A 27,350-nucleotide genomic window follows, 5' to 3' on the forward strand; every position below is an offset into this window, starting at 1 on the left:
CTGCTCCTCCCAGCCTCTGCCTCCTTCCCTTCCCCTTTTCGAGCTGATTAATCCATTAGGATTAACCTCTCTTTAACTCCTTGATTAGCTGCGTTTTAAAATTCCATTTTTTTTCCTTATAACATCAAGCCAGAGCCAAAAAAAGAGGCCAGTTTGCAGCGTGGCTGATTTACTGCAGTTTCTGAAAATCAGGGTGAATGCTGGGGAGCTGTGCTGGGCATTCCAAGTCCTCCCCAGGGAGCTACCAGAGCCCATCCTTCAGGAGCCAGGCTGGGGAAGAACACCACAGCACCAGCATCCACCCGAGTTCCCAGGGCTGCTTTCTGATGGTATCAGTGCAAATCAGGAAGATGCAGCCCACATTTCAATGACTGAAAAGTTCCTGCTCTGTACCCTGGGGAAACTGAGGCAAAAGAGCAATACGTGTGGGGTAGCAAGGTTGAGCATCAATTTAGATGTCAGGTGGAAAAGCTGCTGCCTTCCCTGGGCAGTACACAGCAGGAATTTCTCAAGTTGGGGCTTCTTGCTTTCAGATGGTACAGGGTGGTTTGACCTCATCTGGGCCTGATTTGCCAGGTTTACACCTGGTGCTGAGTTTATATACCTGAGTTTTTCCCATGCCCTGGGCGAGCTGCCAGACCCCTCGGGAGTTTGGGGGGTTGTTTGATGACAAAATCTTTGCCTTCCTTCACCAGGAGTTTGACTCAGTGGCAGCTCTGGCTTTGCCCTTGATGCTGTGGGAAAGGGCCACCCAGGAGCCCTGTGGGAAAAATCATTAATATCTTCAAAACCAAGCAAGATGACTGATTTTGTGTCAGAATCTCTGCTGTTTGCAAATGCCCATCTTTCCCTCCCCAGGGTTTCCAGAGCATGGGGAGCAGCACCTGGTTTCTCTGTGTCCCATCTCTCTCTGGCCACAGAGCATCTCCTTGATGAACCAGCTGCTCCAGATTTACTCCTGTTCTACTTATGTGCTCATTAAGCTTTAAAGCAATTAACACCCAGCACTGCAGAAACCCTTCAGTTCATCCTTGTGTCATTTCCTCTGGCCATGAATCGATGTCTGAGCTTTCTGAGGTGGTTGGTGGGCACCACACCAGGATCTCTCTATGGTTTTGGAGTAGCTCAGGGTGCTTTCCAAATCTTTTGTGGATGCATGAGTGGGGAAATAGGAATCCTTGGGCACATGCTTCTCCTGTGCAATAGCTTGCAGCTTCAAGTGTTTAGGCAAGAAGGTTCAAAGCTCTGCAGAGGAATCTTTTTCCCATTGCTGGAGCAAAACGTGGCAAAACCAAACAGAAAGTGGTACAAAACCAAGCTTTTGCCTTATGGACTGCAAGACACAGAGATGGGCTCGCCTTCATGATTGGTCTTGGTAACAGGAAAGTCTTTCAAGAGCCTTCTGTGAGCTGTCAAAATATATTATAAGCTGCAGTTGAGTTTTAAAAAGCTTCACACTGATGCACAATTTAAGCAAAGTGTCTTGATTTCCATAGCTATACAACAAGAGTTTCTGAAATTGCAATGATATGAGAAAATGTCTTTTAAAGTGGCACCCAGATGGCAGGGGGAAATTGTGCTGTTCAGATTCTCTGCAAATAAATTGAAGCTAAAGGGATGTTAAACATTTTATAGTTGTAGTTTTTTGGGGGTTTTTTTGTTTTTTTTTTTTTCTTCTTTCCAGTCCCTTCCACCACCTGCTACTGAAATGGCACAAGAGGAGTCATCAAATAGAGCAAGTGACATCCTTATGGCAAATGCTTAGGAAACAGCCTCAGCTCCATCCTGCATCTGATGACAATTAATACCCAGAGACCCCAGACCCAGCAGGGCCAGCTCTGGGCTCTTCATCTGCTCTGAGGCACAGGTTGGGATGTGTGTGGGGAGCAGGAGGGGCTGTGGGATTCAGGTTCCCTTGTGTGACCCCGAGTGATGAGAGAAGCTGTCAGACCTGGCGGGGTGATGGCTCAGGGGTGTGATGCTGCTCCTTGAGGCCAGCCCTGGTGTAAGCCTCATCATAAAGTCACAGTCCAGGTAGATTGAGGCAATCTTTGTGCCCAGAAACCACCCAAGAAGGTGCCCCTAAGGGCTGGGATTTCTGGGGGGGCTGCCCAAACTCATTTCTAAGTGAAGAAGAGCAGCAAAGGCCAGGTGGCAGGGCTCAGTGATACCAGGGGCTTGTTTGTCCTTGGAAAGCCACCTGCTGTGGAATACAAAGACCCCCTAGCCCAGAATGGAGCAATTTGCTATATATCACCCCAAGCTCAGCCATCCCAGGAGTTGTGCTGCTCTGGGGACAAGCTCTGTCTCTCTGGGTTCAAGTCAAACCCTCCCCAGCACCGCTCTGGGGGCAGCAGGTAGGTTATTTGCAGGTTTGTTGGTTTTTTTTTTTAGATTTCCTTCCCACCCCCCTGCATCTGGGGAGGCTCAGGGGAGACCTCATCACTCTCTCCAACTCCCTGAAAGGAGGTTGGAGCCAGGGGGGGGTTGGGCTCTTTTCCCAGGCAACTCTCAGCAAGACAAGAGGGCACAAGAGGTCTCAAGTTGTGCCAGGGGAGGTTTAGGTTGGACATTAGAAAGAATTTCTTTCTGGAGAGGGTGCTCAGCCATTGGAATGGGCTGCCCAGGGAAGGGGTGGATTCTCCATCCCTGGAGATATTTCCAAAGAGCCTGGATGTGGCACTCAGTGCCATGGGCTGGGAACCACGGGGGGAGTGGAGCAAGGGTTGGACTTGAGGAGCTCTGAGGTCCCTTCCAACCCAGCCCATTCTAGGATTCTGTGATTCTATGATCCTTGGCATTCACAAACAAGGAGTTTTTTGGTTTTTTTTTTGCTCCTGAGCTAAATATGTCACTTGGGCTTGTAGCGGCTGCCGGGTTTTAAAACGCTGGCAGCTTGTGAAAGCCGAGAGGGGCCAAGTGCCAATAGCTCCGTGTCCGTCCTTACCGAAGGAAGCAGGGCTGGGGCTGGGCTTTGCGGCTTTCTGTTTCTTTTGTTTTGAAAGTAAAATGAACGTGTTTACCCGGTCGTTTACTTAAAGCTGTTTGTCACAGCCAAAGAAACGTGTGCAGGCTGGTTTGTCCCCTCTGACGGGTCTCACTTCCCCGGGGTAGGCTGGGGTGCCCAGGGGAGATGGTGAGCACCAGCAGCAAGTATGCAAACCTTGGCCGTCTTGCTTCTTGGAAGGTGAGAAAGAGGTGACACGGGAGAAGCCCCGGGGCTCCCGGGAAGCCTTTCCCCACCCATACCGCCCTCCTGTCTCATTCCAGCAAACCCCGATGGAATGAGCAGCAACAATACCCTGCACCCAGGGTCCTCTGACCCTCTGCTGGGTCAGAAACAACAGCTTTGAGTCCCATCCAAACCTGGTCTGAATGGGGCAACTGAAATTTCAGCCCATCACTGGGCAAGCTTTCCTATGTACACAATTTTTAAAAAAAATTATTATTTCCAGTGTGGTCAGATTTATCACAGCAGATGGGTCCCTCTGGCAGGGAGGGGGATGCTCCCCATGGGTGGTGAGATGTCTTTGTGCTAAACCAAAAATGGAGGTCACCAGTGAGCTGTGTCTCTGGGTTTTTCCCAGTGTGGCAGAGCCCTTCCCTGTTGGAATCTGGCTTGAGTCTTGGGAGAAGAGATCCTGGGCAAGATCCCAGCAGTTATTTCAATGGGCCAAACCATATATGTATACACCATGTCCCCTCTCATGCACCAGCACCAGGGAAAATGGAAAGGTACAATGGACTGTTAAAAAGTATCTTAAAGGCAGTGAGTGCTGGAACCTTTAAAAATTGGGACAAGCACTTGGCAAAAGCCACCTGGTTAGATAACACCAGGGTTTCCATCAATCCAGCTGTTCCTGCTCATTCAGACCTTCTACACACAGGAGATGGGGACAAAGTGCCTGTAGTAGATGAAAGGAATGTGCTAAGGAAAAAAGTTTCCATTTTTTCCTGCCTCAGGCAAAGGCAAAGCCATTCGTGGGGTTGCTTTCTCTCAAGGGCCTGGACACACTTGGTGGGTGATGATGGAGAAGTACAGTGTGTACCACTGGGTGAGAATACTTAATTTTTTCTTGGCTAGATTAATCAGTACAGCATGGAATTTTTAGGAGTCATGAATTTCTATCCCACGTTAACTACTATGGGAATTATTGTATAAACATAGAGTGTCCTGTGAGTGTTTTTCAGGATGATGTCATGGTGATGAAACCAGAACTGGGTTCCTTGACTGGCATCCAATGACTTCCTGGAAGTTAACATCTGAAACCTGCAACTTGTGGACCATGGACAACTGCTCCTTGTTTTAAGAGTCTGCTACAAAAGCTGAACATCTGCAATCATAGCCTGAATTACTTAGTGGGTTTCAGTATAGAGAGGAGGATGCAGATTAGGGGAAGTTCTGCTGGTAAACAGCTCCATGGAGAAAAATTTGAAGTCCCAGTGGAGAGTAAATTCTCCAGGGGTCAATAACGGGCCTTTGTGGCAAAGAAGGTCAGTGGTGTCCTGGGGTGCAGCAGGAAAATTGTGTCCAACAGATCTCGGGAGGTTTTCCTACCCCTCTGCTCTGGCCTGGTGAGACCACACCTGGAATAATGCATCCGGTTGTTCAAGAGGCAGGGATCTACTGCAGACAGTTCAAGAGAGAGCTAGGAGGATGAATAAGGGGTTTGAACAATCTCTCTTATGAAGAAAGACTGAGAGAATTTGGGCTTCTTGAGAAAAGAAGGATGAGGGCAGATCTAATGGATGTCCATAAACAGCTGAGGAGTGGGTGTCAAAAGGAGGGGGCCAATCTCTTTTCAGTGATTCCTATTCATAGGACAAGGAATAATGGGTTTAAGCTAGAACACAGGAAGTTCCACCTCAACATGAGGACAAACTCACGGTGAGGTTGTGGGAGCACTGGAACAGGCTGTCCAGAGAGGCTGTGGAGTCACCCTTTCTGGAGACTTTCAACAAATATCTGGGTGTGTTCCTGTGTGGCCTGCCCTGGGTGATCCTGCTGAACTCCAGCCTGGACCTTCCCAGGGCTGCCCTGCAGCCTTGTTGGTGATGTTAGAGTTATTTGGGAAAGGGGGGGAGGAATGTGGTATCAGTTTTCCTGTGTATTTGTATACATTTTGTAATATTTTTCTTTTTTATCATTACTGTTTCATTAAAGCCGTGTAGTTTAGTTTCCAACTCCCCCCAGTTTAGGAAGGATATTGAGGTCCTGGAGTGGGTCCAAAGGAGGCAACTGGGCTGGTGAAGGGATCCAGCACAGATCCTATGAGGAGAGGCTGAGGGAGCTGGGGGTGTTGAGGCTGGAGAAGAGGAGGCTCAGGGGAGACCTCATCACTCTCTCCAACTCCCTGAAAGGAGGTTGGAGCCAGGGGGGGGTTGGGCTCTTTTCCCAGGCAACTCTCAGCAAGACAAGAGGGCACAAGAGGTCTCAAGTTGTGCCAGGGGAGGTTTAGGTTGGACATGAGAAAGAATTTCTTTCTGGAGAGGGTGATCAGGCATTGGAATGGGCTGCCCAGGGAAGGGGTGGATTCTCCATCCCCGGAGATATTTCCAAAGAGCCTGGATGTGGCACTCAGTGCCATGGGCTGGGAACCACGGGGGGAGTGGAGCAAGGGTTGGACTTGATGAGCTCTGAGCTCCCTTCCAACCCAGCCAATTCTATGATTCTATGAAATGTGTCTCTACCCTTATTCTCTCTCCTTTCTTTATCAGGGATGGGAGGGGGATTAAGAGAGCATCTCTATTAAGAGAGCTTCTATCATTTGGTTTAATTGCTGGGCCAGTGTTAAACCATGACATGCAAATTGGCAGAGAACAGATGTTTAAAGTAAGGCCCAAGAAATTAACTTTTTTATTGCTATGGGTATAGTACTACTACATATATGGGTACTACTATTGCTACCAGTACCTGCTACGACTGATGCATTGCTGACTCTGAAACTTCACATCAAAGTTTTCAATAGAGGACTCTGTCTCTTCAAGGGATGAGGACTCCTTTGATCCAGGGTTAATTGATCTTGAAAACGAGACGTAACTATGCCCCCCACCCCTTCAAGAGCTGCCAGTGCCACTGTGACTGCAAAAGATATTTTGGCAGCAGCCCACAGGCAGAACAGGGGCAGAAATGCTCAGGAGGGACGGCGAGGCTCCAAAAAAAAAAGCTCTGTGTTTTCAACCCTGACGCAAAAATTAAAAGTTTCGTGTGATTTAGGCACGCCTGTGACTTTTCCATTGAAAATATTACAACGGCTGATTTAGTTACTGACAGAGATAGTCAAGGGAAAAATAGAACTGATTTGCCACACGGTATGAATGGCCCAGCTTTCCCTGTGCAGTATTTGGAAGGGGAACTGAGTGCTGACAACAGGCATTGCAGGAGCCGTGACTGCTCCCCCTGTGGGAATTTTTCTGATTACAAACCAGTGCTTATGTGCTAGAGGTATTTTTCCATTAGATGCTGCTGCAACACATATCCCTACTACAAAGTGATACAGCTATTCAAATGTCACTCTCCTTTTGATTTTCTTAGCAGATTACCTTGAAGAGGTATAGGTCAACTCGTTGGGTCACAAGTTGTTAGAGTCTCTGCAAGAGTTAATATTCCAGCCTTCTTCTATTTTATCACCAGTACCACCTGAGGGAGCTCCTACTCTATTCCTGGATGGATCTGCTCGCCATGATTCTGCTTCACACCAATGCCGATCCACGTGTGCTACAGGAAGAATCAGCGCAGGTCGTAGGATTCCGAGCAGCAATAGAAGACTTTCGATTACTTTCAGCCGTAGGTATTAATATTTTAGAGGATTCTGAGTATGTTTATGGAGTGTTAGTTAGAATGGATGCTTACTACCTTAATCATATAGGTACTAGGCCTACCTTTACGATTTTTTTTCAGAATTGTTGCCATTGATAAGCACTGGAAATCACAATTATTCGTATCCGTTCTCATACACAGTTAACAGGACCCATCAGTGAAGGTAACAGCACCACAGACTCATTAGCAGCAGTAGTGCCAAGTGCTAAATGTACTGCAACAAGCACACTGGATGCATAATTTCTATCATAATAATTACAGACGTTTAGTGAAACAATTCGGCATCACGGTAACACAAGCCAAAGAAATTGTTCAAATGTATCACACTCTTTTTCCAGCTCTGGCAAAATTGAAGAGAAATTTAAGAAATTTAAGAGAAGCACCTGCAGAGATGTCACATTCATTTGTAACATCTCTTCAGAACACCAAAGAAAAAGAACACGAGCGTGCAGAGCTGGGCACAGACAGGCACCCAGTGTGCTGGCAATCTGCACCTCAGCCACTTGGGCAGTGATGATAAATCCTAGAATGGGAACAGTCTAGAGACCCAGTGAGCTGGGAGTTTCAGCCCAGCATCATTTCAGTTACCTCATTCCCAAACACGTCAATCCTCCCTTCATTTCCCCTGAAATTTACCTCAGAATCCCAGGGAAAACTCCAGGGAGAATCAGGATCTTCCTCCTCTTCTGCACCCACAGCTGGCAGGGCACCTACACACCAGGGAAGATGGGAGACACTCAGTCTTTGTATTTCACTCTGCTGCTCCCCATCCCTCAAGCCCTGCATCCAGAAGATCTGCAGTGGTTCTGCTTTTACAGCCAGACCTGGTGAGGCACTGGAACAGAACGGCTTTCCCTCAGCTCAACCCCTCTTCACCCAGCCTGCCCCCACTGCCTCAGGCAGCCCAGGCTGAGGAATCCTCGGGGAGGAGTGCCAGCATCCTTTTCTGCAGGCATCAGGTCTGAGTTGAGGTGCTTCAGGAGTGAAAACAAAGCACAGAGTCACACAGGAGGGTGGAAGCTGGAAGGGGCCTGTGAGGCCCATCTGGTCCAATGTCTGCCTGAGCAGGCTCACCGAGAGCAGGTTCTGCAGGACCAGGTCCTGCTGAGGTTTGGGTTTCTCCTTGCAGCAGCACCAGGAGGTCAGAGCAAAGGCAAAGTTCGTAGATTCATAGAATCATACAATCATAGAAACGTGGAATTATAGAAACGTGGAATCATGGAATCATTCACACAATCACATAATCACAGATTTATAGAATCACAGATTTATACAATCACAGAACCATAGAATCGTAGAACCATTCAGGGAATCATAATATCATGGAATCATTCACAGAAACATAGAATCACTGAATCACAGATTTATACAATCACAGAATCATAGAAACATTCAGAGAATCGTAATATCATGGAATCATTCACAGAATCACAGAATCATTCATAGAATCATAGAATCATAGAACCATTCAAAGAATCATAGAATCATGGAATTGTTCACAGAATCATAGACTCATAGAATCTTAGAAACATTTAGAGAATCAGAGATTAGTAGAATTATGGAATCATTCATAGAATCACAGACTTATGGAATCATTCAGAGCATCATAGAATCCTGGCACACTGATTGTATTGCCCTTATCTGGCACATCCAGACCCGCACAGGCAGAGGTCACATTGGGGTCCTTTGTGACATCACTTGGTGGCACCCTACTACCCTGGGGGTGCTCAGTGGGGTCTTCATTGTCCGGTAGGACAGCGACGGGAGAGGAGAGGAGCTGGCGAGGAGCCCCCGAGCCAAGCCCACGTCTTTCCCTGTTGGCGCTGAGAGGTTTGACCCAAACTTCCCCCTTCCCGCTCCAATCCCTTTTCCTTGTTTCTTACAGCATGGCAGAGAGATTCCCCAGCCCCACCATGGTGGAGGAGCACAGGGCTTCCCTGGAGAGCATCTCCTCGGAGCCCCGGGATGAGACCCCGGTGCAGCCTCTGATGGTCGGTGAGTGAGGCCCTGGCAGGCAGAGGCAGCAGGAGCCATCCAGCCTGGGGGACGGGGACCTTTCCTGCCCCGCTGCAAGGGGGGAGTCTCCCATCTGCTGGGCACCCTCCAGCCCTGACATGCACGGGAAGAAGGGGCCTGGGGAGCGGGCATGGGGCTGGGGGGAAGGCAGAGCTCCTGCTTCATCTCTCCTGCCACCACTGCATGCTCTTTACAACCCCCTTCATCTCCTCTCCTCTCCTCTTCTGTCCTCTCCTTCCCTCTCCTCTCCTCTCTTAGATCACAGCTGGCTGGCTCTGTACAAAGACGATAAGTTAAAGGGAATGCTGGACTTCATCGTGGACTTTGTCAACAGCCCACAAAAGGTAACTGCAGCCATTTCTGATGTGGCCATGCCAGGTGCTGCTGACAGGGGCTCTGCTGCCTGCTGCCAGGCTGCTGGAGGTGTGTGCCCCCTCTCAGCCTCCCCGTTTGTCTCTCTGCCCACTGCCTGCCAGGACACGGAGCAGACAACAGTGTTCCTGACCTTCATCTGGGCCCTGTGTGGAAGTGTCAAGGCACTGGGCTTGACACAGGGCATGGAGATCTTCTGCCAAGGGTGCAAACTGGCAGAGAACATCAAGGTGAGGGGGAAGCTGGCAGTGCTGGGGAAGGAAGGGGCAAGGGCCCCAGCAGCCTGTGAGGACAGAGCTTGGGCAGGGTGCGGGTCTGGTGGCAGCTGCCAGGCCTCATCTCTCTGTGCTCTGCAGATGGTGCTGGAGGAGGAGCCCCTGTTCCAACTGCAGACGGAAGTGCGGCGGCTTGCCATGCTGGCCATTGCCAAAATGAGGTACCTGCCCATCCCTCCTGGGGATCTCTGCCCCAGAGGGGGGACTCTGTCCGCCTGCACAGGGCCTGGAGGCACTGCTCCCAGCACCAGCGTCCAACTGGACCCTCTCTCTTTACAGCGCAGTGGGGACGGTGCTGGAGGGCAAAGAGAAGAGCCTCCTTGAGGCCTGCTTCTCTAGTGTCTTCTGGCTTCCTCCAGAAGAGAAAATCAGGGACCTGAGCCTTTGTCTCTATTTCAGGGTAGGTGGTGGCTTAGTTGCAGGAGCTCCCAGTCCCTCAGATCTGCTCCCTGGCCACCCTGTGCTGGGATTTGAGCAGAGATGCAAGGCAGGGCAGGGTCTGGCCTTGACTTTCCCACCCTCGCTCCCTCCTGTGTGCCCTTCCCGTGGGCCTGGCCACAGCCAGTGCCACAGGCTGCTCTGCACGCAGCAGATTGTCTGTCCCTGGGCTCTGGGAGTTCAGCTCAGTCTCCTGGGGGTGGCAGAGACAGCAGGAAGGAAGGAGACAGCAGACCACAGCTCTTTGTCCTCCTTGCAGACCCTGAAAGGCATAGACACCCTGCTGGAGGCGTTGGTGTTGAATTGTCCTGCCTCCAGAGTCAGCCAGCTGCTGCAGAATATATTCCAGGTCTGGCACGTGCAAAGGGTGGAGGGAAGGGATTGTCCTCTCTGGAGTGGATGGAGGGATGGATGGAGGGATGGTCCTCACACCAGTGCCAACCAGAGAGAGCAGATTGCAGGGGGGTGCCCAACGGCCTGGGGTAACCAGGGGCTGCTTGCCAGGCTTTTCTGGCACACGAGAGGGTGGCATCTGCCTCCGGCCTGGCCACAAGCCTGTGGGGTACCCCAGGGGCAGGAACCCCACTCCAGCTTTTGCTGGAGAGCAGAGGGAGCCTTGATGGAGTGAGCGAGTCCAGCCCAGGAGTGGAGCGGGGTTCTGCTGGTTCTGCTGGAGGGGGTGTCTGCTCCCAGGGCACACCAGCGGCTTCTCTCTCCCCAGCTGCTGATCAGCTTCTCCAACTGTGAGAGAGCCGAGGTGCGTCAGAGGGTGGTGGGAAGGATCAGGAATCTGAGCCATCTCCTGACCTCGGCGAATGTAAGGACCTGGCACCCTCCAGCCAGCCCATCTCCCCCTCCCTGCACACTGCTGCAGCTCTCCCCAGCTCTCTGCTCTGGGAGACCATTTTGCTCTTCTGCCTCCCTCCCCCAGGCTGCTAAAAAGGAGCAGAGCAGGGTCTTCCACGTCCCAAACCTCGGGCGGCTGCTGGGACAACTCGTCCTCCTCCTGTCCTTCGAGGAAGAAGGGGATGACACCAGCGCCATAGCTTTGGATGCTCTTTATTCCTTCTTCGTACAAAAGCACCAAAAATGTAAGAGAAGCCGTGGTGGGCCGCATCCCTCTGCACACCAACATCACCCCAGGGGTCTGCTTGTCTTCCTGGGTGTTGCCACAGACCATTCCTGGGCTTGCTGGGGGCACCACCATGACCCCAGCAGTGCCTCTCCTTTGCTCCTCAGCCCCACGCTCTCTCCCAGGCTGCTGATGGTCCCGTGGAGCTGAGTTGCTCCTTCAAAAAGGAGGCAGCCCCACTCCTCCTCTTCCTCCCCTCCCTTGAAGAGCTTCTACCCCTGCCCTGGGGGGTCTCCAGCCATGGTTTCATTGTGGGGCTGCCTCAGGGCTGGAGGCCTTGGGCTTTCCCAGCCCAGGAGCGTTCCCATGCAGACACTGCAGGCAGCTCCACCTTGACTTATACTGCTCTCCAGTCCCTCCTCCTATCCTGGCCGTGGGTCATCACCTCCCTCTTCAGCCATTCCAAGCTCTTGTCAGGATGTGCTCAGCTTGCCTGCCAAGCTGCTGGATCTCACCCACTCCTGTGTCTTTGTCCTGCTCAGTGATAATGCTGCCCAGGAACCGGAAGAAGCTCCGGGAGAACTGGGAAGCCCGGACTGCTGCCCTGTCCTGCTCAGAGACTGCCCGAAATGTTACTGAGGTAATGACCTTCCCCTTGCTGGCACTCTTGTCCAGGGCATCAGCAGAGGACGTGTGGCAGCAATGGCACCAGAAACAGGGGAGCTGGCGTGACCTCGCTGTCCCCAGGCAGAGATGATGCCAGGGCTGCCCTTCAGCACCCCAGCAGCAGCAGCTCCAGCCCTCCTGGCCACCAGCAAGCCCTGGGGGTCTGTAGGGCCAGCAGCACCCTGTGCCCATCACCCCAAACCTCCTTGCTCACCCTGGGGGTCCTCTCTCCTCATCCTCCCACGGGCAGGGGCTGCAGCTTTCCCAAGGGCACTGCTGCCACCATCTCTGCTGGGCACCTTCCACCTAAGCCACCCCATCAGGGCACTCCGGGTGACATTTCTGTGCTCTCTTTTTCCTCCCAAAGATATTAGCAAAGCATCTCCAGCCCTCAGAAAGAGCACATTTCATCCTCAAAATCATGCTGGCACAGCCCAGCTAAGCCACCCCATCAGGGCACTCCGGGTGACGTGTCTTTGCTCTCTCCCTTTCTCCCAAAGATGTTTGCAAGGTATCTCCAGCCCTCAGAACAAACAGATTTCATCCTCAGAATCATTGAGGGCATGCAGGATTTCAGCATCTACAACAAGCAGCTGGTTGGAAGTGTGGTGGCCGGGATCACAGGAGAGTCTTCCCGCTGGCTGGTGGATGTGAGTGGCCTGTGCCTGGGTTGCCCTTCAGCCCTGTCAGCCCTTGTTCCTCCCTCCATCCCTCCCAGACCGGGGTGGCTCGGGCACCTGAAGGCAGCAGAGTGGGCTGGGGAGGGTGTAGCAAGACAAACCTCTTTTAGGGCACGGCACTCCAAGGTCCAACCAGGAGTTCCAGCCAAAACTCACAAATAGTGTTCTGAGTCTCTTGCCCTCAGGGCTGAGTGGCCTGGGTCAGTGCTATTGCTCCAAAAGCAGCCAACCTCCCCCCTGGCTTCCTCAGGAGTGAGCTTTATTGGCCTCCTAATCCTGCTCATGAGCAGTAGGGGCCTGGCCTAATCAGGCACAGGTGGGCTTGACACAAACTCATGCCCACTACCTGGCCATTAGTGGCACCTGGTTGCCTCATTTCACTACAAAGGGCAACTGAGGAAATGGCTGCACTCCAGTGGCAGCACCATCCATCCATCCATCCATCCATCCATCCATCCATCCATCCATCCATCCATCCATCCATCCATCCATCCGTCCATCCATCAGTCCATCCATCCATGTGTCCATCCATCCATCCCTCCATCCCTCCATCCTCACCCATGTCCCCCCCTCCAGATGCCAAAGATCATGAGCTCCCTCTACAAGACCCTGCACTTCATCAGCTGGGACTCAGCCTGGCAGTGGGTGGGCTCGCTGCTTCTCAGGATGCTTGAGCAGTACCCTGAGAAGGCAGTCAGGCTGCTGCTGGACACTGCTCCACCAGGAGACAGGTACTGGCCCCAAAAGTGCCCAAAAGGTCTTGATTCTCTTTAACTGAGGCAGCCCTGCTTAGAGAGTGCTTTGGCTTGCAGCTCCTGCCTGGAAATGTGGGAGATGATGCTCTCCACGCCCCTGGCCGTGGATAAGGTTTTGGTGCTGCTGTTCAAGGAGCTCCAGGAGAGGAAGCAGAAGATGCTCTTCTGCACTCTCACGGAGGACATTTCTTGCTTGGCTGTGAGTTCCCAGAAAGAGCCCCCGTGCCCTCGTCCTCAGCTGCCGGGGGGAAGCAGGAGCTGCCTGGTGTGGGGAGCTCCATCAGCTCTGCCCATCCCTCACTGCTGGGTTTCTTTCAGCTTCTTGCCAGCATTTACTTGCCAGGGGAGCACTTTGCCAGAACCTATGAGTTCTACAGGTTTCTGAGGCATCAGAGCCAGGACATGCTCTCCGTGGCACTCAGGGGCATTGCTACAATGTCCAGGATTCCTGAGATGGTGAGCAGGGCATTCCAGAGGGCAGGCAGGGGAGGGAATCCAGTGGCAGCACCATTCCTCCATCCCTCCATCCCTCCATCCCTCCATCCATCCCTCCATCCCTCCATCCCTCCATCCCTCCATCCATCCATCCATCCATCCATCCATCCATCCATCCATCCATCCATCCATGCCAGGGTGGAGCCCAGTGCCTGCCTGGGGAGCTCTCCAGGAGGCACCTGTGATCTTCTCCCCAAATGGAAACTGCTTTTTCCCTCACCCAGGCGAGGAAAATGAAGGTGCTGCTGCCAGACTTGCTGGAGGTCCTGGAGCAGGGCAATGAGGATTTGCAGCTGAAGGCCCTGAGGGTCTGCAGGAATGTGCTGAGGGAACTGAGGAGGGAGGAGGCCACCCCCATGGCTGTGGAGCTGCTGGACAAGCTCCTGCCCCTCTTTGACAACGTAAGGCTGGGCTGGGAGCCTGAGCCCTTGAGAAGCCCATCCCTGGGGGCAGCACTTGGAGCAGGGGCTGATCCTCTCCTTTCTCCTCTGGGTTCTTGTGGGAGGGATGGAGGGATGGAGGGATGGATGGATGGATGGGTGGATGGATTGATGGCTTCTGAGTTCTGCAGCCCAGCTCAGCTTCTCCCTGAGAACTGCTCTCTGAACCCTGTGGGCTCTGCCACCTGGGAATGGGCTCCCCATGGGCAGAGCTGCTCTTGCTCAAGTCCTGCTCTTCTTCTCCCTAGGAGCTCTTTAGCGAGCTGAGGGAGATCTCCATCAGCCTCTTCACTGAGCTGCTGAAAAAGGTGGCGGGGAAGTGCAAGAGGCAGATGAAGAAGCGAGTGCGACGGGGGCTGCTCCCGCTCTGGTTTCACATGAGTGACGAGACCCGGAGCGTGGCCGAGGTACAGGTTCCAAAGCAGAGCTGCAGGAAGAGCCCTGCAGCTCTTTGGGCCAGGGCACCTTGTCCCTGCGGGTGCCTAGGGGTGGGATCAGGGCAGGAAGAAAGGCAGACAAGAAGGAGGGGGATGCCAGGCCTCCTTCCCCAGGCCGTGCTGCCACCTCCCAACTTGTGCTGTTGTGCAGGCCTCCAGCCAAGCCCTCCTTGCTGCTGCAGAGCTCCTCAAGTGGCAACAGCTCCGAGACCTGGTGCAGACAGGGCAGACGTGGAGGATTGGAGAGTGCTTGGTGAGGACAAGTCCCAAGCCTCAGGCTGGAGGAGGAAGAAGTCTGGGCTGGGGTCTCTGACACTCTTCCTCCCCTGCAGCCCTGCTGCAGCCCTGAGCTCGCAGCCTGGAGCTGCATCCTTGTTCCCTGTCCTCAAGAAGAGAGCCCCCAGGGGCTCCTCTCCAGGATGGATGGATGGATGGAGGGAGGGATGGAGGGGTGGAGGGGTGGAGGGATGGAGGGATGGAAGGAAGGATTGATGGAGGGATGGAGGGATGGATGGAGCCCCCTCTCCCCTCCCTGCACCCCACGGGGAGCTCGGCACCCCCGGGGCTCCCTCTCCACCTCAGTCCCACAGGCTCCTGGCTGGGAGAGGGGAATGGGCTGGGAGGAGGGACTGGGACATGCCCATAGCCTCCCACTCTCTCCAGCTGCTGCAGGACAGGACCAGAGCTGAGGACTACTTGGATCAGAGCCAGGGGTACCTGGACAATGCTCAGGACACTCTGAGGATGGAGGCCATCAGGTTCATGGGTGAGCCACAGCCCCTGCAGAGCCTCTGCTGGCAGCCTGGCCCCACTCCCCACTGCTGCCCTGGCCCCAGGGAGGGGCAGGAGGTTTGTGGGAGGACAATGGGCAACAGGCAGATCAATGGAATCCAAATATTGCCCTTTATTGAGAGCAGCAGTAGCTGCCTTTTGTACACAGGCAGGCTGATAACATCATACGAGCGTTTTTCTGGTGGGCACAACACATTTTTCACATGCCACAGGTCACTATCTAACGGGTTAAATACAACTCTTTATGTGCTGTCTATGAGATGCTTCCCCATCCTGTTATTCTTCTTTTCTGCTGCCAACTCCCTTATCTTTTGCCCATAGCTGATCTTTCAGTAACCTTGCAGCTGGGCCTCCAGGCCCTTCCTTAGCTGACTCTGCTTAGAGCTGAAGAGTCAGGATTGCTCACACGTCCCTTTTCTTCCAAAAAGTCTCCCAACAGAGGTTGTGCAGCTGAGGCAGCCGGGCTGGGGGCAGTGCTGGGGGGGAGCAGCACACTGAAGATGCTTCTCTCTTTATCTCTTTCTTTCTTTTTTCCCAGGGCTTGCTGCACGGGGCCAAAGCCAGCAGAATCTGTTGAAGATGATGAGTGGTGAGCAGGGGACAGAGCTGGAGGGGCAGGGGACAGAGCCTGGGCAGGGGACAGAGCCTGGGCAGGGGACAGAGCCTGGGCAGGGGGCTGCCACGGGAAATGCTCCAGGGGCAAGGGGAAGATGGCAGGGGCAGAGTGGGCATTGCTCTGCAGCAGCTCTGTTCTCCTGGAGGGGAAAGGGGCTGCCAGGGGCTGGAGGAGGAGATGGCTCTGCAGACACTGCAGGGGGTCATTTGGGCTCTCTTTTCTTGTTTTGGTCACAGCACTTTATCCCCTGGAGCATGACTGCACACCCTCCATCCGGTGCCTGGCAACTCAGACCATTTCCATCCTGAGCTCTGTAAGGGTGAAGGCAGAACAGAGAAGAACCAAGAGACCTTGGTGCTGCTGAGCCCAGCTGAGCTGCAGCTCTTCCCTGGGAACAATCCTGTGCTGCCTCCAGGAGTCCAGCTCTTCCCTGGGAACAATCCTGTTCTGCCTCCAGGAGTCCAGCTCTTCCCTGGGAACAATCCTGTTCTGCCTCCAGCTCCTGTCTGTTTTTGCTTGTTGTCACTTGCCAATAAATTCTAATTGGGTTTAATTGGCGTGTCCTGGTCAATTTTTAGGACCTAATTTATAATAAATTTGGTGCCATGACTTGGATAGAGGCCACTTGGTGCAGACCCTTTCCATGGGGGGGCCCCACTGAAAAAGCAGCCCCTGTGCTGGGATACTCATCAAGACCTTTACCTGACAAACCCCTAAATTTCAGCAACAAGCAAAGGAAGGGTCAGCAAACCCCGTAATCTTTGTGCACAAAGACCCGAATGGAGACGCTGGGACACGTGAGTATGGGCCAGGGATCCACACGGTTGGGGTTGGGGATCCTGAGGTGTGCCCTGTGAGACTTCCAAGTGAGGACAAAGCAAGTGTGGGGTCCTCACTAGTGCAGTTCCCACCTCCCACGAGGGACTGGGTCACGAACAGGATGAAGCGTGAGTGTGTGTGAGTGAAGGCACCTCAAAGATGGGACAGAAGAAAAGCAAACCTTCTGATCCCATGGGTGGGGAACTGTGAGTTGGGCTTCCCCGGATACCCCCGGATAGTCTGCAGGGGTTAGATTAAGAAATGGGGACAGGGAGCCAGCCAGCCAGGGAAGAGACCAAAATTAGCAAAAATGAGAGCTCTGGAGTGGTGCTGGAGGCAAAGATGCCAGGTCCCAGACACTGATGTCCTTGAAAAATGCCATGTGTCTCTGTGCAGGTGATGGGAAGGGCTGGACTCGAGCACAGCCCTGTGCTGTGCTGCCAGGAGCAGCTCTCCAGGCAATCCTGATTCCTTGGGGAATTCCTTGCCGTTTCCCTTTGCCCTCTGCTTACCAAAAGAAAAGAATTCCCCAGGAGATGAACAAATGCTGCTTCTCCTGGGCAAAGCCTCACCCTCGGGACTACTTGGAACACAACCAGAGTGTGCTGAAGGGGGAGAGTTTGTCCTGAAGGCAGTGGGAGAAGCCAGGAATGAGACCTGAGCTCAGCACCCTCAGGGCACTCCCCATCCGAAGGACTCCGTGGGTATGAGCTCATGTGGAATAATTGCAATAACTGCTAGACATCACCCAGGTTGCACTTGTGCTCTTCAAGGAAAGCTGCAGCATTTGGAGCTGGAGGAATGTGGGCAGTGTCCCAGGATTCCCAGAGCTGTGGCACCATCAGGAGTACTCAGGGTGCTGACTCCAGGGGAAATTCCACGGAGGGTGGAGCAGAGAGGAGACCCCACAGCTCTGTCCCAGTAAGACCAAGGAGCTGCACTTTGGATACCCTGGGCCAACAACCCGTCACCCTTAGACAAATCCTGGAGTGTATTTTGCTCATTATCATCTCATTTTCATATAAAAACCACACCTCCATCCCTCCACACCTCCTCACGGAGCCTGCGCACTGAATTTTCTCTGCCCTACACCTTGAAACACAAAGCAAGAGAACTTTGCAGGGACATCCCTGAGCTCGGGACCATTCGATGGGCTGAGCCTCTCTTGCCCCTCATTGGGACACCTTTGGGTAAGATCTGAACCCTGGTGAACCCCTTTTCCCTTTACCTCTCTGGAGTGTTTTCACGTTTGGATGTTTAATTCGGCAATTAATGAGCGGTGATCTCTATTAATCCCCCTCCCCTCCCTCATGAAGAAAGGAAAGAGAAAAAGGGAGAGAGACTTATGGGTTGGAAACTAAACTACACAACTTTAATGAAACAGGAACGATAAAAAGGAAAAAATTGCTAACTATATACAATATATACAAATATACAGGAAAATTTATTCACCATGATTCTCCCTCTTTTCCCCCACTAAATCTCACATCCTGACCAAGGCTGCAGAGCAGCACTGGCAAGGTCAAGGCTGGATTCCTGGGGTCAGCAGCAGCAGCCAGGAGCTGGAGGCAGAACAGGATTGTTCCCAGGGAAGAGATGGACTCCTGGAGACAGCACAGGATTGTTCCCAGGGAAGAGCTGGACTCCTGGAGGCAGAACAGGATTGTTCCCAGGGAAGAGATGGACTCCTGGAGGCAGCACAGGATTGTTCCCAGGGAAGAGCTGCAGCTCAGCTGGGCTCAGCAGCACCAAGGTCTCTTGGTTCTTCTCTGTTCTGCCTTCATCCTTACAGAGCTCAGGATGGAAATGGTCTGAGTTGCCAGGCACCGGATGGAGGGTGTGCAGTCATGCTCCAGGGGATAAAGTGCTGTGACCAAAACAAGAAAAGAGAGCCCAAATGACCCCCTGCAGTGTCTGCAGAGCCATCTCCTCCTCCAGCCCCTGGCAGCCCCTTTCCCCTCCAGGAGAACAGAGCTGCTGCAGAGCAATGCCCACTCTGCCCCTGCCATCTTCCCCTTGCCCCTGGAGCATTTCCCGTGGCAGCCCCCTGCCCAGGCTCTGTCCCCTGCCCAGGCTCTGTCCCCTGCCCCTCCAGCTCTGTCCCCTGCTCACCACTCATCATCTCCAACAGATTCTGCTGGCTTTGGCCCCGTGCAGCAAGCCCTGGGAAAAAAGAAAGAAAGAGATAAAGAGAGAAGCATCTTCAGTGGGCTGCTCCCCCCCAGCACTGCCCCCAGCCCGGCTGCCTCAGCTGCACAACCTCTGTTGGGAGACTTTTTGGAAGAAAAGGGACGTGTGAGCAATCCTGACTCTTCAGCTCTAAGCAGAGTCAGCTAAGGAAGGGCCTGGAGGCCCAGCTGCAAGGTTACTGAAAGATCAGCTATGGGCAAAAGATAAGGGAGTTGGCAGCAGAGAAAAGAAGAATAACAGGATGGGGAAGCATCTCATAGACAGCACATAAAGAGTTGTATTTAACCCGTTAGATAGTGACCTGTGGCATGTGAAAAATGTGTTGTGCCCACCAGAAAAACGCTCGTATGATGTTATCAGCCTGCCTGTGTACAAAAGGGCTACTGCTGCTCTCAATAAAGGGCAATATTTGGATTCCATTGATCTGCCTGTTGCCCATTGTCCTCCCACAAACCTCCTGCCCCTCCCTGGGGCCAGGGCAGCAGTGGGGAGTGGGGCCAGGCTGCCAGCAGAGGCTCTGCAGGGGCTGTGGCTCACCCATGAACCTGATGGCCTCCATCCTCAGAGTGTCCTGAGCATTGTCCAGGTACCCCTGGCTCTGATCCAAGTAGTCCTCAGCTCTGGTCCTGTCCTGCAGCAGCTGGAGAGAGTGGGAGGCTATGGGCATGTCCCAGTCCCTCCTCCCAGCCCATTCCCCTCTCCCAGCCAGGAGCCTGTGGGACTGAGGTGGAGAGGGAGCCCTGGGGGTGCCGAGCTCCCCGCGGGGTGCAGGGAGGGGAGAGGGGGCTCCATCCATCCCTCCATCCCTCCATCAATCCTTCCTTCCATCCCTCCACCCCTCCATCCCTCCCTCCCTCCCTCCATCCATCCATCCTGGAGAGGAGCCCCTGGGGGCTCTCTTCTTGAGGACAGGGAACAAGGATGCAGCTCCAGGCTGCGGGCTCAGGGCTGCAGCAGGGCTGCAGGGGAGGAAGAGTGTCAGAGCCCCCAGCCCAGACTTCTTCCTCCTCCAGCCTGAGGCTTGGGACTTGTCCTCACCAAGCACTCTCCAATCCTCCACGTCTGCCCTGTCTGCACCAGGTCTCGGAGCTGTTGCCACTTGAGGAGCTCTGCAGCAGCAAGGAGGGCTTGGCTGGAGGCCTGCACAAGAGCACAAGTTGGGAGGTGGCAGCACGGCCTGGGGAAGGAGGCCTGGCATCCCCCTCCTTCTTGTCTGCCTTTCTTCCTGCCCTGATCCCACCCCTAGGCACCCGCAGGGACAAGGTGCCCTGGCCCAAAGAGCTGCGGGGCTCTTCCTGCAGCTCTGCTTTGGAACCTGTACCTCGGCCACGCTCCGGGTCTCGTCACTCATGTGAAACCAGAGCGGGAGCAGCCCCCGTCGCACTCGCTTCTTCATCTGCCTCTTGCACTTCCCCGCCACCTTTTTCAGCAGCTCAGTGAAGAGGCTGATGGAGATCTCCCTCAGCTCGCTAAAGAGCTCCTAGGGAGAAGAAGAGCAGGACTTGAGCAAGAGCAGCTCTGCCCATGGGGAGCCCATTCCCAGGTGGCAGAGCCCGCAGGGTTCAGAGAGCAGTTCTCAGGGAGAAGCTGAGCTGGGCTGCAGAACTCAGAAGCCATCAATCCATCCATCCACCCATCCATCCATCCATCCCTCCATCCACCCCTCCATCCCTCCCACAAGAACCCAGAGGAGAAAGGAGAGGAGCAGCCCCTGCTCCAAGTGCTGCCCCCAGGGATGGGCTTCTCAAGGGCTCAGGCTCCCAGCCCAGCCTTACGTTGTCAAAGAGGGGCAGGAGCTTGTCCAGCAGCTCCACAGCCATGGGGGTGGCCTCCTCCCTCCTCAGTTCCCTCAGCACATTCCTGCAGACCCTCAGGGCCTTCAGCTGCAAATCCTCATTGCCCTGCTCCAGGACCTCCAGCAAGTCTGGCAGCAGCACCTTCATTTTCCTCGCCTGGGTGAGGGAAAAAGCAGTTTCCATTTGGGGAGAAGATCACAGGTGCCTCCTGGAGAGCTCCCCAGGCAGGCACTGGGCTCCACCCTGGCATGGATGGAGGGATGGAGGGATGGAGGGATGGAGGGAGGGATGGAGGGAGGGAGGGATGGAGGGATGGAGGGATGGAGGAATGGTGCTGCCACTGGATTCCCTCCCCTGCCTGCCCTCTGGAATGCCCTGCTCACCATCTCAGGAATCCTGGACATTGTAGCAACGCCCCTGAGTGCCACGGAGAGCATGTCCTGGCTCTGATGCCTCAGAAACCTGTAGAACTCATAGGTTCTGGCAAAGTGCTCCCCTGGCAAGTAAATGCTGGCCAGAAGCTGAAAGAAACCCAGCAGTGAGGGATGGGCAGAGCTGATGGAGCTCCCCACACCAGGCAGCTCCTGCTTCCCCCCGGCAGCTGAGGACGAGGGCACGGGGGCTCTTTCTGGGAACTCACAGCCAAGCAAGAAATGTCCTCCGTGAGAGTGCAGAAGAGCATCTTCTGCTTCCTCTCCTGGAGCTCCTTGAACAGCAGCACCAAAACCTTATCCACGGCCAGGGGCGTGGAGAGCATCATCTCCCACATTTCCAGGCAGGAGCTGCAAGCCAAAGCACTCTGTTAGCAGGGCTGTCTCAGTTAAAGAGAATCGAGACCTTTTGGGCACTTTTGGGGCCAGTACCTGTCTCCTGGTGGAGCAGTGTCCAGCAGCAGCCTGACTGCCTTCTCAGGGTACTGCTCAAGCATCCTGAGAAGCAGCGAGCCCACCCACTGCCAGGCTGAGTCCCAGCTGATGAAGTGCAGGGTCTTGTAGAGGGAGCTCATGATCTTTGGCATCTGGAGGGGGGGACATGGGTGAGGATGGAGGGATGGATGGATGGATGGATGGACACATGGATGGATGGACTGATGGATGGATGGATGGATGGATGGATGGACGGATGGATGGATGGATGGATGGACGGATGGACGGATGGATGGATGGATGGTGCTGCCACTGGAGTGCAGCCATTTCCTCAGTTGCCCTTTGTAGTGAAATGAGGCAACCAGGTGCCACTAATGGCCAGGTAGTGGGCATGAGTTTGTGTTAAGCCCACCTGTGCCTGATTAGGCCGGGCCCCTACTGCTCATGAGCAGGATTAGGAGGCCAATAAAGCTCACTCCTGAGGAAGCCAGGGGGGAGGTTGGCTGCTTTTGGAGCAATAGCACTGACCCAGGCCACTCAGCCCTGAGGGCAAGAGACTCAGAGCACTATTTGTGAGTTTTGGCTGGAACTCCTGGTTGGACCTTGGAGTGCCGTGCCCTAAAAGAGGTTTGTCTTGCTACACCCTCCCCAGCCCACTCTGCTGCCTTCAGGTGCCCGAGCCACCCCGGTCTGGGAGGGATGGAGGGAGGAACAAGGGCTGACAGGGCTGAAGGGCAACCCAGGCACAGGCCACTCACATCCACCAGCCAGCGGGAAGACTCTCCTGTGATCCCGGCCACCACGCTTCCAACCAGCTGCTTGTTGTAGATGCTGAAATCCTGCATGCCCTCAATGATTCTGAGGATGAAATCTGTTTGTTCTGAGGGCTGGAGATACCTTGCAAACATCTTTGGGAGAAAGGGAGAGAGCAAAGACACGTCACCCGGAGTGCCCTGATGGGGTGGCTTAGCTGGGCTGTGCCAGCATGATTTTGAGGATGAAATGTGCTCTTTCTGAGGGCTGGAGATGCTTTGCTAATATCTTTGGGAGGAAAAAGAGAGCACAGAAATGTCACCCGGAGTGCCCTGATGGGGTGGCTTAGGTGGGAGGTGCCCAGCAGAGATGGTGGCAGCAGTGCCCTTGGGAAAGCTGCAGCCCCTGCCCATGGGAGGATGAGAGAGGGCCCCCAGGGTGAGCAAGGAGGTTTGGGGTGATGGGCACAGGGTGCTGCTGGCCCTACAGACCCCCAGGGCTTGCTGGTGGCCAGGAGGGCTGGAGCTGCTGCTGCTGGGGTGCTGAAGGGCAGCCCTGGCATCATCTCTGCCTGGGGACAGCGAGGCCACGCCAGCTCCCCTGTTTCTGGTGCCATTGCTGCCACACGTCCTCTGCTGATGCCCTGGACAAGAGTGCCAGCAAGGGGAAGGTCATTACCTCAGTAACATTTCGGGCAGTCTCTGAGCAGGACAGGGCAGCAGTCCGGGCTTCCCAGTTCTCCCGCAGCTTCTTCCGGTCCTCGGGCAGCATTGTCACTGAGCAGGACAAAGACACAGGAGTGGGTGAGATCCAGCAGCTTGGCAGGCAAGCTGAGCACATCCTGACAAGAGCTTGGAATGGCTGAAGAGGGAGGTGATGACCCACGGCCAGGATAGGAGGAGGGACTGGAGAGCAGTATAAGTCAAGGTGGAGCTGCCTGCAGTGTCTGCATGGGAACGCTCCTGGGCTGGGAAAGCCCAAGGCCTCCAGCCCTGAGGCAGCCCCACAATGAAACCATGGCTGGAGACCCCCCAGGGCAGGGGTAGAAGCTCTTCAAGGGAGGGGAGGAAGAGGAGGAGTGGGGCTGCCTCCTTTTTGAAGGAGCAACTCAGCTCCACGGGACCATCAGCAGCCTGGGAGAGAGCGTGGGGCTGAGGAGCAAAGGAGAGGCACTGCTGGGGTCATGGTGGTGCCCCCAGCAAGCCCAGGAATGGTCTGTGGCAACACCCAGGAAGACAAGCAGACCCCTGGGGTGATGTTGGTGTGCAGAGGGATGTGGCCCACCACGGCTTCTCTTACGTTTTTGGTGCTTTTGTACAAAGAAGGAATAAAGAGCATCCAAAGCTATGGCGCTGGTGTCATCGCCTTCTTCCTCGAAGGACAGGAGGAGGACGAGTTGTCCCAGCAGCCGCCCGAGGTTTGGGACGTGGAAGTCCCTGCTCTCCTCATTTTTAGCAGCCTGGGGGAGGGAGGCAAAAGAGCAAAATGGTCTCCCAGAGCAGAGAGCTGGGGAGAGCTGCAGCAGTGTGCAGGGAGGGGGAGATGGGCTGGCTGGAGGGTGCCAGGTCCTTACATTCGCCGAGGTCAGGAGATGGCTCAGATTCCTGATCCTTCCCACCACCCTCTGACGCACCTCGGCTCTCTCACAGTTGGAGAAGCTGATCAGCAGCTGGGGAGAGAGAAGCCGCTGGTGTGCCCTGGGAGCAGACACCCCCTCCAGCAGAACCAGCAGAACCCCGCTCCACTCCTGGGCTGGACTCGCTCACTCCATCAAGGCTCCCTCTGCTCTCCAGCAAAAGCTGGAGTGGGGTTCCTGCCCCTGGGGTACCCCACAGGCTTGTGGCCAGGCCGGAGGCAGATGCCACCCTCTCGTGTGCCAGAAAAGCCTGGCAAGCAGCCCCTGGTTACCCCAGGCCGTTGGGCACCCCCCTGCAATCTGCTCTCTCTGGTTGGCACTGGTGTGAGGACCATCCCTCCATCCATCCCTCCATCCACTCCAGAGAGGACAATCCCTTCCCTCCACCCTTTGCACGTGCCAGACCTGGAATATATTCTGCAGCAGCTGGCTGACTCTGGAGGCAGGACAATTCAACACCAACGCCTCCAGCAGGGTGTCTATGCCTTTCAGGGTCTGCAAGGAGGACAAAGAGCTGTGGTCTGCTGTCTCCTTCCTTCCTGCTGTCTCTGCCACCCCCAGGAGACTGAGCTGAACTCCCAGAGCCCAGGGACAGACAATCTGCTGCGTGCAGAGCAGCCTGTGGCACTGGCTGTGGCCAGGCCCACGGGAAGGGCACACAGGAGGGAGCGAGGGTGGGAAAGTCAAGGCCAGACCCTGGCCTGCCTTGCATCTCTGCTCAAATCCCAGCACAGGGTGGCCAGGGAGCAGATCTGAGGGACTGGGAGCTCCTGCAACTAAGCCAGCACCTACCCTGAAATAGAGACAAAGGCTCAGGTCCCTGATTTTCTCTTCTGGAGGAAGCCAGAAGACACTAGAGAAGCAGGCCTCAAGGAGGCTCTTCTCTTTGCCCTCCAGCACCGTCCCCACTGCGCTGTAAAGAGAGAGGGTCCAGTTGGACGCTGGTGCTGGGAGCAGTGCCTCCAGGCCCTGTGCAGGCGGACAGAGTCCCCCCTCTGGGGCAGAGATCCCCAGGAGGGATGGGCAGGTACCTCATTTTGGCAATGGCCAGCATGGCAAGCCACCGCACTTCTGTCCTCAGTTGGAACAGGGGCTCCTCCTCCAGCACCATCTGCAGAGCACAGAGAGATGAGGCCTGGCAGCTGCCACCAGACCCGCACCCTGCCCTGCTCTGTCCTCACAGGCTGCTGGGGCCCTTGCCCCTTCCTTCCCCAGCACTGCCAGCTTCCCCCTCACCTTGATGTTCTCTGCCAGTTTGTACCCTTGGCAGAAGATCTCCATGCCCTGTGTCAAGCCTAGGGTCTTGGCGCTTTTACACAGGGCCCAGATGAAGCTCAGGAACGCTGTTTTCTGCTCCGTGTCCTGGCAGGCAGTGGGCAGAGAGACAAACGGGGAGGCTGAGAGGGGACACACACCTCCAGCAGCCTGGCAGCAGGCAGCAGAGCCCCTGTCAGCAGCACCTGGCATGGCCACATCAGAAATGGCTGCAGTTACCTTTTGTGGGCTGTTGACAAAGTCCATGATGAAGTCCAGCATTCCCTTTAACTTCTCCTCTTTGTACAGAGCCAGCCAGTTGTGATCTAAGAGAGGAGAGGAGAGGAGAGGAGAGGAGAGGAGAGGAGAGGAGAGGAGAGGAGAGGAGATGAAGGGGGTTGTAAAGAGCGTGCAGTGGTGGCAGGAGAGATGAAGCAGGAGCTCTGCCTTCCCCCCAGCCCCATGCCTGCTCCCCAGGCCCCTTCTTCCCGTGCATGTCAGGGCTGGAGGGTGCCCAGCAGATGGGAGACTCCCCCCTTGCAGCGGGGCAGGAAAGGTCCCCGTCCCCCAGGCTGGATGGCTCCTGCTGCCTCTGCCTGTCAGGGCCTCACTCACCGTCCATCAGAGGCTGCACCGGGGTCTCATCCCGGGGCTCCGAGGAGATGCTCTCCAGGGAAGCCCTGTGCTCCTCCACCATGGTGGGGCTGGGGAATCTCTCTGCCATCCTGTAAGATACAAGGAAAAGGGATTGGAGCGGGAAGGGGGAAGTTTGGGTCAAACCTCTCAGCGCCAACAGGGAAAGACGTGGGCTTGGCTCGGGGGCTCCTCGCCAGCTCCTCTCCTCTCCCGTCGCTGTCCTACCGGACAATGAAGACCCCACTGAGCACCCCCAGGGAAGTAGGGTGCCACCAAGTGATGTCACAAAGGACCCCAATGTGACCTCTGCCTGTGCCAGATAAGGGCAAGAGAATCGGTGTGCCAGGAGCTTGGGGACAGGGGACAGCAAGCTGCAGGTGGCAGAGGCAAAAGGACCTTTAGTCCCTCCTGGCCACCTGGAAGTGGGAGATTCCCCCATGTTATAAATGACCAAGACTCAATATTCTTCTGTTAATGGTTTAATTTAATTAAGAGAAATTGCAATAAGCAAAACAGCGCTGGGTGCATGGGGAGTCTCCACTCCACTCACATGCACACCATAAAGTTTAATCTTTTACTTTGTATTACGTACCTTAATGCATATTCATAACTATTCTCATACATTTTCATGACTATTCTAGGAATAGGCTGGATTATGTTTATTAGTTCTTGGAAGAGGCCCTGGCCCAGCTGGGAGGGGGAGCAGGAGGAAGGGGATCTGGGCAGGGAGAGAAGGCAGGAAAAAGAGTGGTGAGGAGCGGGAAAGAGATGGAGGGGAAGGGGGCAAAGAGAGAGGGAGGGAGAGAGAGGAGAAGGGCAAGAAGGAGGAGAGAGGGGGGATGGACAGAGAGCGGGCCAGGGGCGGGCCAGGGGCCTGAGAGAGACTGAAAAGGCCCCAGGAGAGGGGAGTGACAGAGGGGTGGGAGAGGGAGCAGGAGAGAGGGGAAAGGGCGAGGGGAGAGGAAGGGAGAGGCAGGAAAGGGGAGAGGCTGCAGGAGAGAGAGGGACAATAAGGCCAGGAGAGGAGAGGGAGAGAAAGGTGTGGAGAGAGAGAGGGAGAGAAAAAACCAGCAGTGGCTCTGAGAACAGGCAGGGAGGAATTGGAAAGTTTTGAGAGGGAGACAGACAGCGAAAACCAAAACTTGTGATGGGCAAACGACAGAGAGGGAGGGATGAAGAGCTGGGGGCAGGGAGCTGGGCAGGGACCCAGAAGAGCAGTGATGAGCAGCTGGGCCAGGCCCCAGCAACTTGAGCTTCCTTTATAGGATGAAAGCTTGTTTTCATTTTTAGGAGCCCTTGGTTTGTGTACTGATTTCTTCTTTGTGTACTGGTTTCTTCTTTTTTGTTGTATTGTTGTTGTTGTGCTTGGATTGTGGTGTGTTTTCTGTCCTGAAGCCATCATTTCTGGTCTGACATGTCTACAGCAGGTAGGGCAGTGTGACTGCAAGAGGGAGCACCAACCAATCCTGCTGAAGCCCAGCTCATCCCCTACGTGGGTCTGATGGGTGCCCCCTCAGCTCACCCTG

The 27,350-nt window shown here is 54.6% G+C and overlaps 2 protein-coding genes and 1 long non-coding RNA gene across 4 annotated transcripts; 1 reads left to right on the forward strand and 2 right to left on the reverse strand.

Moving 5' to 3' along the window:
• The first annotated feature begins 11,692 nt into the window (after positions 1-11,692).
• Positions 11,693-16,283, forward strand: LOC139805140 (maestro heat-like repeat-containing protein family member 6). 2 transcript variants are annotated; one of them, XM_071763205.1, is made up of 10 exons: positions 11,693-12,309; positions 12,916-13,070; positions 13,152-13,293; positions 13,413-13,550; positions 13,814-13,990; positions 14,278-14,436; positions 14,618-14,719; positions 15,130-15,232; positions 15,797-15,844; positions 15,884-16,283. In XM_071763205.1, exons 1-10 carry the CDS (start codon positions 12,160-12,162, stop codon positions 16,180-16,182), a joined length of 1,473 nt encoding a protein of 490 aa, XP_071619306.1. In that variant the 5' UTR covers positions 11,693-12,159; the 3' UTR covers positions 16,183-16,283. The 2 variants fall into 2 exon arrangements, with proteins under 2 accessions (XP_071619306.1, XP_071619307.1); XM_071763206.1 differs by having other exon boundaries at positions 11,694-12,309; positions 15,797-15,847; positions 16,111-16,283.
• Positions 16,284-18,043: 1,760 nt separating this feature from the next.
• Positions 18,044-22,630, reverse strand: LOC139805126 (maestro heat-like repeat-containing protein family member 6). The gene is made up of 11 exons (XM_071763180.1): positions 22,304-22,630; positions 21,543-21,697; positions 21,320-21,461; positions 21,063-21,200; positions 20,659-20,835; positions 20,205-20,363; positions 19,922-20,023; positions 19,421-19,523; positions 18,806-18,856; positions 18,388-18,560; positions 18,044-18,261 (listed from the first exon to the last, which is right to left on the reverse strand). The coding sequence occupies exons 1-10, from the start codon at positions 22,451-22,453 to the stop codon at positions 18,433-18,435; spliced, it is 1,305 nt and encodes a 434-aa protein (XP_071619281.1). The 5' UTR covers positions 22,454-22,630; the 3' UTR covers positions 18,044-18,261; positions 18,388-18,432.
• Positions 22,631-23,880: 1,250 nt separating this feature from the next.
• LOC139805128 (uncharacterized) lies at positions 23,881-24,849 on the reverse strand. The gene is made up of 3 exons (XR_011729695.1): positions 24,727-24,849; positions 24,340-24,429; positions 23,881-23,967 (listed from the first exon to the last, which is right to left on the reverse strand). It is a non-coding gene; the product is annotated as an uncharacterized lncRNA (long non-coding RNA).
• Between the last annotated feature and the right edge of the window lie 2,501 nt (positions 24,850-27,350).

Source organism: Heliangelus exortis, chromosome 19 (assembly GCF_036169615.1).
Source record: "Heliangelus exortis chromosome 19, bHelExo1.hap1, whole genome shotgun sequence".
NCBI classification, from domain to species: domain Eukaryota; kingdom Metazoa; phylum Chordata; class Aves; order Apodiformes; family Trochilidae; genus Heliangelus; species Heliangelus exortis.

What these genes read in the sequence shown, in the direction of transcription:
- LOC139805140 (XM_071763205.1), top strand. Translation starts at nt 12,160, where the DNA reads ATGTTTGCAAGGTATCTCCAGCCCTCAGAACAAACAGATTTCATCCTC. An exon ending in GGAGGATTGGAGAGTGCTTG is followed by an intron (nt 14,720 to 15,129) that starts GTGAGGACAAGT and finishes CACTCTCTCCAG; the next exon opens with CTGCTGCAGGACAGGACCAG. An exon ending in GAATCTGTTGAAGATGATGA is followed by an intron (nt 15,845 to 15,883) that starts GTGGTGAGCAGG and finishes GGCAGGGGACAG; the next exon opens with AGCCTGGGCAGGGGACAGAG.
- LOC139805126 (XM_071763180.1), bottom strand. Translation starts at nt 22,453, where the DNA reads ATGTTTGCAAGGTATCTCCAGCCCTCAGAACAAACAGATTTCATCCTC. An exon ending in TGTCCAGGATTCCTGAGATG is followed by an intron (nt 20,836 to 21,062) that starts GTGAGCAGGGCA and finishes TCCCTCACCCAG; the next exon opens with GCGAGGAAAATGAAGGTGCT. An exon ending in GGAGGCCATCAGGTTCATGG is followed by an intron (nt 18,857 to 19,420) that starts GTGAGCCACAGC and finishes CTTTTTTCCCAG; the next exon opens with GGCTTGCTGCACGGGGCCAA.